At 36.3% G+C, this 15,549-nt stretch overlaps 1 protein-coding gene across 2 annotated transcripts in view; it reads left to right on the top strand.

Moving 5' to 3' along the window:
* Positions 1 to 15,549, top strand: part of PGGT1B (protein geranylgeranyltransferase type I subunit beta) — a 56,809-nt gene that overhangs the window by 17,144 nt on the left and 24,116 nt on the right. For both annotated transcript variants that reach the window (XM_060143407.1, XM_060143408.1), the window contains exons 3-5: positions 2,448 to 2,515; positions 6,271 to 6,422; positions 8,001 to 8,133. In XM_060143407.1, the coding sequence (XP_059999390.1) occupies positions 2,448 to 2,515; positions 6,271 to 6,422; positions 8,001 to 8,133 (353 nt within the window). The remainder of the gene's footprint in view (positions 1 to 2,447; positions 2,516 to 6,270; positions 6,423 to 8,000; positions 8,134 to 15,549) is intronic.

Raw genomic sequence — 15,549 nt, 5'->3', positions numbered from 1 at the left:
ATAATGTTCTTTTGAGTATAGTATGTTATATTTAACCTGTTGGATTTTTGTGTCACTTCAAAATTTTTACCATCACAATACTATAGTGAGTGTTTCTGTGCATATGACCATCTCATATTTGAAGTTACTGGAGTGGATTTTCAGGTGCATCATTACCAGTCAGAAGGTATGAGCCTTTGTATAACTCATTATATATTGGCAAGTCTTAAATGGCTTACCAATTTAAAATTCTTAAGCAAAGATAAGAGAACCATGTTCATCAAAATCGTTATCACCATTAGATAACATTCTTTTTTAAATAATTTTTTTGTTAATGGGGGAAGATGCTTGGTGGAGAGTTTTAAATTTAGGGATAGTTTCCTAAATTACTCAAAGAATTAATGTATAAGCTACTATTCTAAGTATTTCAGGTGTATAAAGCTGAATAGTTTATAGTACCTGAAAACCAGTTATTATGATTAGTCATGTACCAGTCATAAGAGATATGAAGCTAGTTCCTCACCTCGGAACCTGTTTTTAAGTCAACTTGGTTTTTTTTGTTTTTTTTTTTTTGCGGTACGCGGGCCTCTCACTGTTGTGGCCTCTCCCGTTGCGGAGCACAGGCTCCGGACGCACAGGCTTAGCGGCCATGGCTCACGGGCCCAGCCGCTCCGCGGCATGTGGGATCCTCCCGGACCGGGGCACGAACTCGTGTCCCCTGCATCGGCAGGCGGACTTTCAACCACTGCGCCACCAGGGAAGCCCAACTTGGTTTTTTTTTTATTAGCAATGCATGTACAGTCTGTTGGTACTACGTTCCTACCTTCTATTTTTATCATGCTGATTTTATAATAGTTCTCAAAACCATAATTATTTTCTTATTGTGGGTATGACCATTTTTTTCATTTATATTTTTTAATTTTTTTTCCAGCTTTCTAGAGATAATATTGACATATATATAAATTTAAGGTGTACAGCATGATTATTTGATACACATATATACTGTGAAATGATTACCACAATAAAGTTAGTTAACACCTCCATTCCCTTTACATAATTTCCTTTTTGTGTGTGTGGTGATAAAATTTAAGATTTACTATTTAAGGTCTTAACTTCCAAGTATACAATACTGTATTGTTAACTATAATCACCATGCTGTACATAACATTAAATCCCCAGAACTTATTCATCTTATAGTTAAAAGTTTGTACCCTTTGGCCAACATCTCCGCTGCCAGCCCTGACAACTACTATTCTACTCTCTATTTCTGTGAGTTCAGCTTTTTTAGATTACACATATAAGTAAGAACATACACTATATGTCTTTCTCTGTCTGGTTTATTTCACTTAGCATAATGCCCTCAAGCCTCATTCATGTTGTTGTAAAAGTCAGGATTTCCGTCTTTTTGATGGCTGAATAATATTCCTGTGTGTGTGTGTGTGTCTGTTTGTGTCTGTGTATGTGTAACACATATGACATTTTATCTGTATATAGCTCACATTTTCTCTATCCATTCATCCATCTTTGGACACTTAGGTCGTTTTCGCGTCTTGGCTGTTGTGAATAATGCTGCAATGAACGTGGGAGTACAGATATCTCTTTGAGATAATGATGTCATTTTGGGGGGGATATATATACCCAGAAGTGAAATTGCTGGATCATGGTGGTTCTATTTTTAATATTTTGAGGAACCTCCATACTGTTTTCCATAGTGGCTGCAACGATTTACATTCCCAGCAGTAGTCACAAGAGTTCCCTTTTCATGGATGTAGATATTTTCTTTGTTAAGTTCCCAGTTATATTCCATTGACATCTTGAAAAATTTTAGGTAGGAAAAATATCAGTGTGAGTAAACATAGTTTGAATAACTAGAGACTAAGTGCTAACTTACAGTGTTCTTTTGTACTTCAAAGCAAAGTATTGGACTTAGAATGAAGGTCTAATACTAAAATACAAAGTACATATATTTTCTGTGACTGTAGAGCAGTTTATACCTTTACCTTGCTCCCCTGTAAAGAAGCCATGAGTTAAAGTAAAAAGGCACTAGATGGGACATTAGGTTTCTAGATCCTTTTATGTTGCTAACCAGCTATTACCTTGAACATGTCACTTAACATCTGGGCTTCTGCTTTCTGTTCTGTAACATGAGGGATTGAATATGTTGATGACGTGAAAATGGTCATTTAGGAAAAGTATGAAAGCATTTTGTACTCAGTGAGTTAGGCTTAAATTAAAGGTACCTGGTAGGAGGTCATTGTTTTGGTTTGGACTGGTTTGGAAATTAAATGAAGAAATTCCCATAAAGCTCCTAGAGCAGACATTCAGTGTTGCCTAGCATGAAAATGGAGACAGTGACAAAACTTTGGTACTAAAATACTCTGTTTCTGAGAGACTGTATAACTGAACTGCTTTAGAATCTGTACAAAAATAAGGTACGTTTAAAATAAGTACCTATTTTTATTTTCCAGGATCAAATCTAAATCGCTGTGGTTTCCGAGGCTCTTCATACCTGGGTATTCCATTCAATCCATCAAAGGTTAGTTCTCTTTGCATTAGGAGGAAGGAGGAGAGGGAGTGGAGAGATTTTAGTAAGAAAGAAAACTAAGAAAGTAACAGAAAGAACCAGGCCTCCAAGTTTCAGTGTAGCTAAATACTGTCTAATACTGTGTGTTGTGAACTGGAACTTTTTAAGGGAAAGCTATACCCACCTTACTTCTGGAAGAATGCACAATATATAAGTGAACAGAAATTCCTGTTGTTAAAAAAATTGTCTTTCTTACTATCGTGTGTGTGTGTGTGTTTGTGTAAAAATTATTGGTGATTTCTTGGAGAAAATGGAAATAAAGCACTCAAGAACATGATACTTGTTCTCTAAGAAACCAATGAACCGTGTGTTACAGAAGGACTTTATATTTGGTTCACATTTCTTAGGAATGAAAGAGAAAGCTCTTGCTAAGCAGTGATTGGAGACCCAAGTAGTGATGAATTATGATGACATTCCTGACGGTAGGCAGACTGTCTTCAGACTTATAGGCAGAGGCTTTGGTACCAGCACATGCAGGTATAGAAAGCAGTGAATCCTAACATATGAGAAGCTTTTTTTCTTCTTCAAAGAAGCAGACCCCAAACAAACTTTTGTAGGTGTTTCATCTGTGCGTAAAATATTTTTCTACAATAGAAAGCAGAGCAAAACTTCATCATTTTGTGGAAAGAGACCTCACAAAATAGAAACTTTTTCCTTGATGGGGGTCAGTCTGCTTATATAATGGTTACAAGCCAATATCTGGCTACACTGAGTACATCAAGATTTATATCCCTTTCCAAGCTGAAGGTAAATGACATGTTGCCAATTTTTCCGTACTCTGCTTCAAAATTTTGGAATAAATAGCAGTGAGTTTGGAAAAGGTGACATGATTTGATAGAGGCACTGCTTCAACTTTCTTCCTCTGCCCTAAGCTGTAGACCAGCATGCCTGTGTCAAAGTCATATGACTTTGCTAAGGTGTCTCCAATCATGTATGCCAATTGCTTTTAACAGAGAATCTAGAAACTAAGGATCCATAAAAATTGTCCTTTTTCCCCATACATATAATACTTTCCAACTTAAGCCAGTCCTGAATAGAGGTAGCTCTCCATTTAGTCATAATGGACAGGATATCTAAAAGTCATGACACTGATAATAATGACCATTATACAGCACCATACCCTATACAGATGTATACTTAAGCTTGTTGGGGTAAAACAGTTCTTTGATAACATTACTTTTAAGAGACAGCCCCCTTACTCCCCTCACCCCCTTCCAAGGCATTTTCAAAACAAAAGGATAAAATGTAAGGAGAAAACATTTTTTGCCTTTGATTCACAGAGTCTCCTGAAACCCATTTTGGGCCCTTAATTCATCGAGACCCTGGCATTTTCTGGGGAAGCTAGGTCTCACTCCATTCTGTGTTGCATTAATCTGAATCTTGAGTGTTAGAGGGAGCTAGAGACTCTAGCTGGAATCATATAGGGCCACAAGGAGTTGTCACTTAGGGTGGTGGCTGAGAATCCAGGAGACAGATGAAGCCAAGAGAATCTGAGGAGGCACATATGATTTTTCAATACAGTATGTAAATAGTATCTTCGCATTTTCGTCTGAAACCACCTATGGGCCATTCACTTACCTGAAAAATGTCCAGGACCTTTAGTGGCCATAGAACACTTTTTGAGAAACACTAATGGATCTTCTCAACCCCCTTTTCTCACTGTTTTCCTTCAACAAATCCCATATTCTCTATTAAATTATGTACTGTCCTTAACACATACTACATAGCCTGGAATCTTCCTTCTCTGCTTTCCTTTTACTTTTTCTTCTACCTGTAACACCGCCTCTTCATCTGTACCTAACCAAACTCCTCTTCTGCTGCAGAAAACAATCCTTTATCCAGGTATTATTGTATCTCCATCGTGACACATACAGCATTCTACTTTGTACTGTACTTATTCAAGTAGCCCTCTTCTCCCTTCAAGGTTAAGGTCCACATTTGATTTCTGTTCGGATTCCGCACAGTGTTTTTAACATAGCAGATATTTAGTGTGAGTACCAAAAAATGAAACGTTACAGGATTTCTAAGAAGGCAGTTATAAATGTGGAATAGGATATCCAGGAGTATTAAAGCTTGAGTTCTAAGGAGGAGCTCAGAATGAAAGAAATACCACGGTGAAAATTTGCTTGTCATATTTGTGAGACCATATAAGGAATTGTATATGTAAGGCTGGGTAGGTGGGGTGAGTTCAGATTATAGAGGATATTGAACACCTTTGCAAACTTATTCTATGAAGAACTACAGAAGGTCAGTGAGCAGCAAAGTATTCTGATTAAGTCACTAGTGGTTTCAAGACCCTTGAGTCGTGACTCCAAAGAAGTAGTGGCCCTTTTGATATTTGCCTTGCACTTGCATCATCATCAGTAAGATAACTAGCATCTGTATAGACAGTAATTTTATTTAATCCTCAGAGTAACCCTGTGAAATAGGTACTAATATCTCCATTTTCCAGAATGAGAAAATGCAGCAGTGAGTAGTAGAGCCAGGATTTGATGCCTTACAGTAGTGTAGAAGCTAACATTTATTGTAGAAAGCAGAGGAGTCTGTTTTAACCAGAATCTTGGTACAAGCTTCATTTTAACTTTCTAATGTTATGGGCAGTTATTCTAGTATTTGAAGCAATTATTGATGAGCCCAAACTAAAACAGAAGGAAATCCTGTGAGAAAGATGAATTTAAAATACACTCTTATTCTATCAAAATTAAAACTTTCTTAAACTGAGAAATAGTACAATGTGAAATTTTACATTTTTTAAGTGAAATCATCTTTTTAAAATAACCAAACAGGATTGGCTATTTGAAAATAATTATAAAACTTTAAATGCTTTGTGTATTGCAGAATGTAAAGTTACTTGGTTTTACATTTTTACTTTTACTTTAATAAGTTTTTTAATTAATTTTATCTATGCCAGTGCCAGCTAGAGTCTACAGGATTTCCTACAAGGCGTCACATATTTTATAAACCTTAAGAGACTTTGATAACTGTTGATAGTTTTGTTGAAACAGTCAAATCAGTGAAACTAATCTAATAAATATTCTGGTTATATGAGTTTCCTAGTTTGACTCCCCAGCTCTGCCTGGGCAATTACTAGTCTAACAGTCTTCACAAAAGACTTTTTGCAATCAATGCTCATTTGGTAATTTAAACTTTAAAAATTAGATTGTTTTATTTCTAGAGAATTTTTCAATATTAGTATCTTGAGCTCTTCTTTGCATTTTTTGGTCATTCTAAGTGTTAATATTATTAGAGACTCAAATAATTAAACCATATGAGAATAGACTAATGTTTTTCAACTGTATTGTTTTGTAGGATTTTTAAATGGTGATCACTACTGTGGTATTTAATTTGAATTTGTACAGCATAAAAAATAATTATTTCTACATGCTTTTCTAACTTTATAAGACTTAAATTATAAGTGATACGGTTGGTCAAATAGGAAGTTGAAATAATTTGGCTTATTTGAATATCAGATCTACTCCATAAACTTGAGGATAAAATTGAAAATTATGTAGCCTGGAAAGTATGCAATAATACTTATGTTGAGACATACACGAAATTGAGTTTTGTTTGTCTCTATCAGATGTCTATGCAAATCAGTATAAACAACATTTAATTTTACTGTTTACTAAAACCTCTTGTCAAATTGCATAATGAAATAAGATCTCATTTCAGTTTTCTAATTAACATTATATTAATTTTGAATCTAGAATCCTGGAACAGCTCATCCTTATGATAGTGGCCACATAGCAATGACCTACACTGGCCTTTCATGCTTAGTTATTCTTGGAGATGACCTAAGCCGAGTAAATAAAGAAGCTTGCTTAGCAGGCTTGAGAGCCCTTCAGCTAGAAGATGGAAGGTATGGGTCATTCTTCGTTACTTGTCTTTTTTTTTTTTAAGAAAAATCATTTGGAATTAAAAATAGATATAATCCTATACTAGAATTGTAGAGTTTATCATAAACTCTTATTAGAACCACCTAGAGTTCACTGTATACATACGGTTTAAGTGCCTAATCAGTGAAATATTTCTTATGTGAATGAAAATAAAAGTAATCACAATAACAGTTCCATTTTTTCTTAGTTCATTTTTCTTTTTTTTAAAGGCGATAATAGATCCATAAATAAATGGTTTAATAGTTTCAGGATTAGGATCTACTTTAATTTACATTCTGGGTAAAAAAAATGGACATTTTGAAGCAGACATACATTTAATCTAAACTTTTATGCCTTAAGACATAGTGATGGGGGAAAAAGGGATGAACATTGAATATTATTATATTCTAGTGTAGGTAGTTTCTGTGATATTATTAAAGGATAGAAAAAGTAGTGAGTTCATTAATATTTGATGGTTTGAGTGGTGTGTCTAGCAAAAAAAAAGTTTTAAGGTGAAACTTTTTTTTTAAGTTTAGGAAGTGATAAAGCAGTAGTGATGCTATCTAAAGAAAAGACTTTGCAAACAAATCCTGCCACGTTGTTATAGCTGTAGTCCATCTACTGCTGTGTCTATTTTCCTGTCAGTATTTTAAAAACACTGCTGTTGATGAGGGGAAAATTAGTGGAAACATATAAGATAAATTGACATTAATTGGAAATACTATAAAACTAAATATTTACCTCAGCAAGTACATGTGACTAATTTCTCAATAATTCATTATAGTCTTTGGTCACTGCTATCTTATCCTTATTTATAAATAAAAGAATAGATATGAAATACAAACTATTATGTACTTCTCTAAAACTAATTAAATATGTGAAAATTAAATTAAAACAATATGATCGGGGCTTCCCTGGTGGCGCAGTGGTTGAGAGTCCACCTGCCGATGCAGGGGACGCTGGTTCATACCCTGGTCTGGGAGGATCCCACGTGCTGCAGAGCGGCTGGGCCCGTGAGCCATGGCTGCTGGGCCTGCACGTCCAGAGCCTGTGCTCCGCAACGGAAGAGGCCACAATGATGAGAGGGCTGCGTACCACAAAAACAAAAACAAAAACCAATATGATCAGTTAATTAATGGTTATCTATATATACATTGAGAAGAAATTTCACATAAGCAGAACTTGGGCTTGAGAATTTCTTACTACCCAATAGGTCCCTGCTACTTTTTCTGCTATTAATTCTCAAGCCACTGTGCCATAGCTTTCCATGGCTGAGAGCAAAGAAACTTACTCTGAGTGGTGGCATCTGGGAAAGAGTAACTATGGTAGTATGTTAAGCTACACAGAAATTGAACTTGGGAGTACAGTGTTGATTTAGAGATAGTTTTATATTATTCAAATTAATAGTCCTTTATTGAATAATACAAGTAGTATATGGTTTTTAAATCTGTATTTAGCGATAGCTTTTTCTGTGAGTGAAGACATGAAGTAGGTGTTTCTAACTAACCCCCCTACAAAAAAATAAATTATAGTACAGTAAATCATATGGTTATTATTTTCAGTTTTTGTGCAGTACCTGAAGGCAGTGAAAATGACATGCGATTTGTATACTGTGCTTCCTGTATTTGCTATATGCTCAACAACTGGTCTGGCATGGATATGAAAAAAGCCATCAACTATATTAGAAGAAGTATGGTGAGTTGTGTTGATAAATTGACTCTGTTTTAAGTTATTACTGCTGATATATGGGGGCTGGGGCATGCCTCATCTCTTCTAGCAATAATTTGGAAATAAGGATAATAAGATTGCTTTCTGGGTACATCATATATCAGAATAGCCATTTAAGAATAATATTCAAGGAAAGTTTGACTCTTTAGCCATTAAATTTTAAATGTAATCTGATTGTGTCCAAAGAAACTGTTTTTAGCAGAAAGACATTAGTCAGCCTTAGAAGCAAAAAATAGTAAAATCTCAAAGGTAAATGTTGAACCTATCTTAATAGGGATCATTGGGAAGTCGCAGCCAAGCATAAAGGAGAATTGCAGTGCCCTTGGTGAGATTATTCCTATATTGGGTGTGAGGTGTGAGTTCCTTAAGCTATTTTGACTAGCAAGATTGACTAGGCTGACAGTAGATTTTTGGATCACTTTTGGTTTCTTAATACTTTTATGTGGTTTTTTTTTTAATCTAAGGTTTATTTTAAGGAGAATATCAAGTAGAAATTTTATTCTTTCACACAATACAATTTAGTCTTTTTATCAACAATAGTAAGGAAAACTTAGTTTAGTCTCAGCCAGAACTATCCTTTGCTCTACTTTTTAGTCTCTCATATACAACCAGAGAAATAGAAGTGCTGCTTCCCAGGTCTATTTTACTTCCTAAATATGAAATTTTTATAGATTAGAATATTTTAGGCTGTTAATTCAACTTTTACTAGTCCATATTTCAGAACAAAAATGTAAGTTCTTAGAGGAATGGAGTTATTTTTAATTGAATGTGTGAATGTGAATCAGATTTTATAGAATCTATAATAGCACAGGTTTTTAAAAGCCTGTGGAGGCAGAAAGACGAAACCTTTAAAGGAGTTTTAACATCTTTATTGGAGTATAATTGCTTTACAATGATGTGCTTTATAAAAGGAGTTTTAAGAGGAAAGGAGGTTTATGTTACAGACAAAGGTGGGAGATATACATTTTGGCATGAATATTGCAGAAATAACACCATGTTCTTCTCAGTGCATTGTATTTGGAGGTACAACATGTTAATTTGCTCTATTATTGGTGATGTTAACTTTAATCACTTGGTTAAGGTGGTGTATGCCAGATTTTCCTCTGTAAAGTTAGCATTTTTCCCTTTGTAATTATTTAGTATCTCATGGTGAGATACTTGGAGACTGTATAAATATCCTGTCCCTCATCAAACTTATCCACTAGTATTGGTATGCATTGATATTTTCCAGCTCTATCATTCATTCTGTAATTATCAGTTAAAATTCTACAGTTATGGAAAGCTTTCCCTTCACCTTTATCTACTTATTTATTTAATTTAAACAGGCACTCTAGATTCTTGTTTTACTCAATGGGTTATTATCTGTAACTATCATGATTTATTTTGATGCTGTCCCAGATTTCACCAGCAAAAACCCCTTCACCCCTTCAGCCAGCAAAAACCCCTTGTGCCCTTTTGGTGTGTCCCCTTCATTCTTTGAGCACCTCCTTGTCTTCTGGTACAAGATATTCCAGGTTCATAGTTTAATTTCCCAGCCTCAGTTCTGAAATTGGTCATTTCTTCAAGGAGTTCTAGTTCTTATTGGAGGATGATGTTTAGAAACCACGATTTGGGCACAAAATGTGCTTATTGGTACTGGGATATGACTGCTTCTGGCCCCTCTCTCAGAGGTAGGAAATGTATATATATATACACAGACATCCCCCTTACACACTTATACACATCTATATCTTTTTATCTATCTATCTATCAATCAAAAACCGTGAGTTCACACTAATACCTCAAATTTTAATCCAATACCACTAGGTTCATTTTAACCTTCCTTTTTTCATTTGTAACCCCCTTCTCAGAGAGTGACAAACCTGTCTCCTATTATCCAGAATGCATTGGTTCTTTTTGTTTAGAGCCTGAAGGTATATAGTCAAAATGTTATATTTAAGAAACACTTGAGTTACTTCTTTTATTCCCTCCACCCCCAACCTTTAGTTTGTTTATGTTAATTTATTTGAAATAAAGTTGTTTATTTGTTTCTGTTTGGATTCTATTTTAGGATTCCCCCCAACTTTGTTGATTTTATTTCTTTAATATGTGAAATATTAACTCGGTTTTGAAAGTCATAACTATACAAAAAGTTATATTCAGAGATGTGTAACTCACAGGGCTTCCTGTTCCTTCTATCTCCACCCCCTTCCTAACTCCCATGTTTGCCACCTTGTTCCCATTCACTCTGTAGGTAAACGTTCTCATTAGTTTTTGGTTAGGCCTCCCTGTACTTCTTTTTGATGAACAGATATGTACATTTTTATTTCTGCTTTCTTACTCAAAAGAGTACTTTTTTCAGTTTGCTTTTTACATTTAACAATATAGCTTGAAAACCACTCTATATCAGGTCATAGAAATTTTCCTCATTTCTTTTTTAACAGTTTTGTAGTACTCCATCACGTGCACATGTCATAGCTTTTTCCAGCTCTTCTATATATAGGCTACATATTTTCCAAATGCGAACAGTATTGAAATTCATACCTTCTACATGTGTGCTTATGTATTGTTGGGGATATAACTTCAGAATAAATTCCAAGCAGTGGAATTGCTTAATCAAAAAGTAAATGCATACGGGGGGATTGGTTCAAGGTGGTGGAGTAGAAGGACATGCACTCACTCCCTCTTGCGAGAGCACCAGAATCACAACTAACTGCTGAACAGTCATCGACAGGAAGACACTGGAACTCACCAAAAAAGATACCCCACGTCCAAAGACAAAGGAGAAACTGCAACGAGATGGTAGGAGGGGCGCAATCACAGTAAAATCAAATCCCATAACCGCTGGGTGGGTGACTCACAAACTGGAAAACAGTTACACCACAGAAGTCCACCCACTGGAGTGAAGGTTCTGAGCCCCATGTCAGACTTCCCAACGTACGGGTCCAGCAATTGGAGGAGGAATTCACAGAGAATCAGACTTTGAAGGCTAGCGGGATTTGATGCCAGGACTTTGACAGGACTGGGGGTAACAGAGACTCCACTCTTGGAGGGCACACACAAAGTAGTGTGCGCATCAGGACCCAGGGGGAAGGGGCAGTGACCCATAGGAGACGGAACCAGACCTACCTGCTAGTGTTGGAGGGTCTCCTGCAGAGGTGAGGGGAGGCTGTGGCTCACCATGGGGACAAGGACACTGGCAGCAGAAGTTCTGGGAAGTACTCCTTGGCATGAGCCCTCCCAGAGTCCACCATTAGCCCCACCAACAAGCCTGTAGGCTCCAGTGCTGGGTCACCTCAGGCTGAACAACCAACAGGGAGTGAACTCAGCCTCACCCATCAGCAGACAAGTGGATTGAAGTTTGAACTGAGCTCTGCTCATCAGAGCAAAACCCACCTCTACCCACCACCAATCCCTCCCATCAGGAAGCCTGCACAAGTCTCTTAGATAGCCTCATCCACCACAGGGCAGACAGCAGAAGCAAGAACTACAGTCCTGCATCCTGCAGAATGAAAAACCACATACACAGAAAGATGGACAAAATGAAAAGGCAGAGGACTGTGTGCCAGATGAAGGAACAAGATAAAACCCCAGAAAAACAATTAAATGAAGTGGAGATAGGCAACCTTCCAGAAAAAGAATTCAGAATAATGAGAGTGAAGATGATCCAGGACCTCAGAAAAAGAATGGTGGCAAAGATCGAGAAGATGCAAGAAATGTTTAACAACAACCTAGAAGAATTAAAGAACAAACAAACAGAGATGAGCAATACAATAACTGAAATGAAAAATACACTAGAAGGAATCAATAGCAGAATAACTGAGGCAGAAGAATGGATAAGTGACCTGGAAGACAGAACGGTGGAATTCATTGCCACAGAACAGAATAAAGAAAAAGGAATGAAAATAAATGAAGACAGCCTAAGAGACCTCTGGAACAACATTAAATGCACCAATATTTGCATTATAGGGGTCCCAGAAGGAGAAGAGAGAGAGAAAGGACCCGCGAAAATATTTGAAGAGATTATAGTCTAGAACTTCCCTAACATGGGAAAGGAAATAGCCACCCAAGTCCCAGAAGCGCGGAGAGTCCCAGGCAGGGTAAACCCAAGGAGAAACATGCCGAGACACATAGTAATCAAATTGCCATAAATTAAAGACAAACAAAAACTACTAAAAGCAGCAAGGGAGAAATGACAAATAACATACAAGGGAACTCCCATAAGGTTATTAACAGCTTATTTCTCAGCAGAAACTCTACAAGCCAGAAGGGAGTGGCATGGATATTTTAAAGTGATGAAAGGGAACAACCAACAATCAAGATTACTCTACCTGACAAGGATCTCATTCAGATTCGACAGAGAAATCAAAAGCTTTACAGACAAGCAAAAGCTAAGAGAATTCAGCACCACCAATCCAGCTCTACAACAAATGCTAAAGGAACTTCTGTAAGTGGGAAACACAAGAGAAAAAAAGGACATACAAAAACAAACCCAAAACAATTAAGAAAATAGGAATATACATATTGATAATTACCTTAAATGTGAATGGATTAAATACTCCAACCAAAAGACACAGGCTCACTGAATGGATAGAAAAACAAGATCCATATATATGCTGTCTACAAAAGACTCACATCAGACCTAGGGACACATTCAGACTGAAAGTGAGGGAATGGAAAAAGATATTGCATGCAGTGGAAATCAATAGAAAGCTGGAATAGCAATATTTATATCAGATAAAATAGACTTTAAATTAATGAATGTTACAAAAGACAAGAAAGGACACTACCTAATGATGAAGGGACCAAAATCCAAGAAGAAGACAATAACAATTATAAACATATATGCACCCAACACAGGAGAACCTCAATACATAAGGCAGATGCTAAAAGCTATAAAAGAGGAAATTGACAGTAACACAATAATAGTGGGGGACTTTAACACCTCAGTTACAGTAATGGACAGATCATCCAGACAGAAAATTAATAGGGAAACGCAAGCTTTAAATGACAAAATATACCAGATAGATTTCATTGATATCTATAGGACATTCCATCTGAAAACAGCAGGTTACACTTTCTTCTCAAGTGCACATGGAACATTCTCAAGGATAGATCACATCTTGGGTCACAAATAAAGCCTCGGTAAATTTAAGAAAATTGAAATCATATCAAGCATCTTTTCCAACCACAACGCTGAGATTAGAAATAACTTACAGGGAAAAAAAAACCTTAAAAAACAAACACATGGAGGCTAAACAATATGTACTAAATAACCAAGAGATCACTGAAGAAATCAAAGAAGAAATCAGAAAATACTTAGACACAAATGACAACAAAAACACGATGATCCAAAACCTATAAACAATCTAACCTTACACCTAAAGTAACTAGAGAAAGAAGAAGAAACAAAACCCAAAGTTAGTAGAAGGAAAGAAATCATAAACATCAGAGCAGAAATACATGAAATTGAAACAAAGAAAACGGTAGCAAAGATCAATAAATCTGAAAGCTGGTTCTTTGAGAAGGTAAACAAAATTAATAAAACTTTAGCCAGACTCAGCAAGAAACAGAGGGAGAGGATGCAAATCAATAGAATTAGAAATGAAAAAGAAGTTACAACGGACACTGCAGAAATAGAAAGCATCATAAAAGACTGCTACAACCAACTCTGTGCCGATAAAATGGACAACCTGGAAGAAATGGACAAATTCTTCAAAAGGTATAACCTTCCAAGACTGAACCAGGAAGAAATAGAAAATATGACCAGACCAATCACAAGTAATGAATTTGAAACTGTGATTAAAAATCTTCCAACAAACAAAAGTCCAGGACCAGATGGCTTCACAGGTGAATTCTATCAAACCTTTAGAGAAGAGCTAACACCCATCCTTCTCAAACTCTTCCAAAAAATTGCAGAGGAAGGAACACTCCCAAACTCATTCTATGAGGCCACCATCACCCTGATACCAAAACAAGACAGAGATCTACCAAAAAAAAATTACAGACCAATATCACTGAGGAATATAGATGCAAAACTCCTCAACAAAATACTAGGAAACAGAATCCAACAACACATTAAAAGGATCATACACCATGATACAGTGGGATTTATCCCAGGGATGCAAGGATTCTTCAGCATACGCAAATCAATCAATGTGATACACCATATTAACAGATTGAAGAATAAAAGCCATATGATCATCTCAATAGATACAGAAAAAGTTTTTGACAAAACTCAACACCATTTAGGATAAGAACTCTTCAGAAAGTGGTTATAGAGGGAACGTACCTCAACATAATAAAGGCCATATACGACAAACCCACAGCAAATATTATTCTCAATGGTGAAAAACTGAAAGCATTTCCTCTAAGATCAGGAACAAGACAAGGATGTCCACTCTCGCCACTATTATTCAACATAGTTTTGGAAGTCCTAACCACAGCAATCAGAGAAGAAAAAGAAATAAAAGGAATCCAAATTGGAAAAGCAGAAGTAAAACTGTCACTGTTTGCAGATGACAGGATACTATACACAGAAAATCCTAAAGATGCCAGCAGAAAACTGCTAGAGCTAATCAATGAATTTGGTGGAGTTGCAAGATACAAAATTAATGCACAGAAATCTCTTGCATTCCTAGACACTAAAATGAAAGATCAGAAAGAGAAATTAAGGAAGCGATCCCATTCACCATTGCCACAAAAAAAATTAAATACCTAGGAATAAACCTACCTAAGGAGGTAAAAGACCTGTACTCAGAAAACAATAAGACAGTGATGAAAGGAATCAAAGATGACACAGACAGATGGAGAGATATACCATGTTCTTGGATTGGAAGAATCAATATTGTGAAAATGACTATACTACCCAAAGCAATCTACAGATTCAATGCAATCCCTATCAAACTACCAATGGCATTTTTTGCGGAACTAGAACAAAAAATCTTAAAATTTGTGTGGAGACAAAAAAGACCCCGAACAGCCAAAGCAATCTCGAGGGAAATAAACGAAGCTGGAGGAATCAGACTCCCTGACTTCAGACTATACCACAGAGGTACAGTAATGAAGACAACATGGTACTGGCACAAAAACAGAAATATAGATCAATGGAACAGGATAGAAAGCCCAGAGATTAACCCACGCACCTATGGTCAACTAATCTGTGACAAAGGAAGCAAGGCTATACAATGGAGAAGAGACAATTCCTTCAGTAAGTGGTGCTGGGGAAACTGGACAGCTACATGTAAAAAAATGAAATTAGAACACTCTCTAACACCATACACAAAAATAAAATCAAAATAGATTAAAGACCTAAATGTAAGGCCAGACACTATCAAACTCTTAGAGGAAAACATAGGAAGAACACTTCGACATAAATCACAGCAAGATCTTTTATCACCCACC

Source organism: Lagenorhynchus albirostris, chromosome 3 (genome assembly GCF_949774975.1).
Source record: "Lagenorhynchus albirostris chromosome 3, mLagAlb1.1, whole genome shotgun sequence".
NCBI classification, from domain to species: Eukaryota; Metazoa; Chordata; class Mammalia; order Artiodactyla; family Delphinidae; genus Lagenorhynchus; species Lagenorhynchus albirostris.
This window is presented reverse-complemented; position numbering and strand designations above follow the sequence as displayed.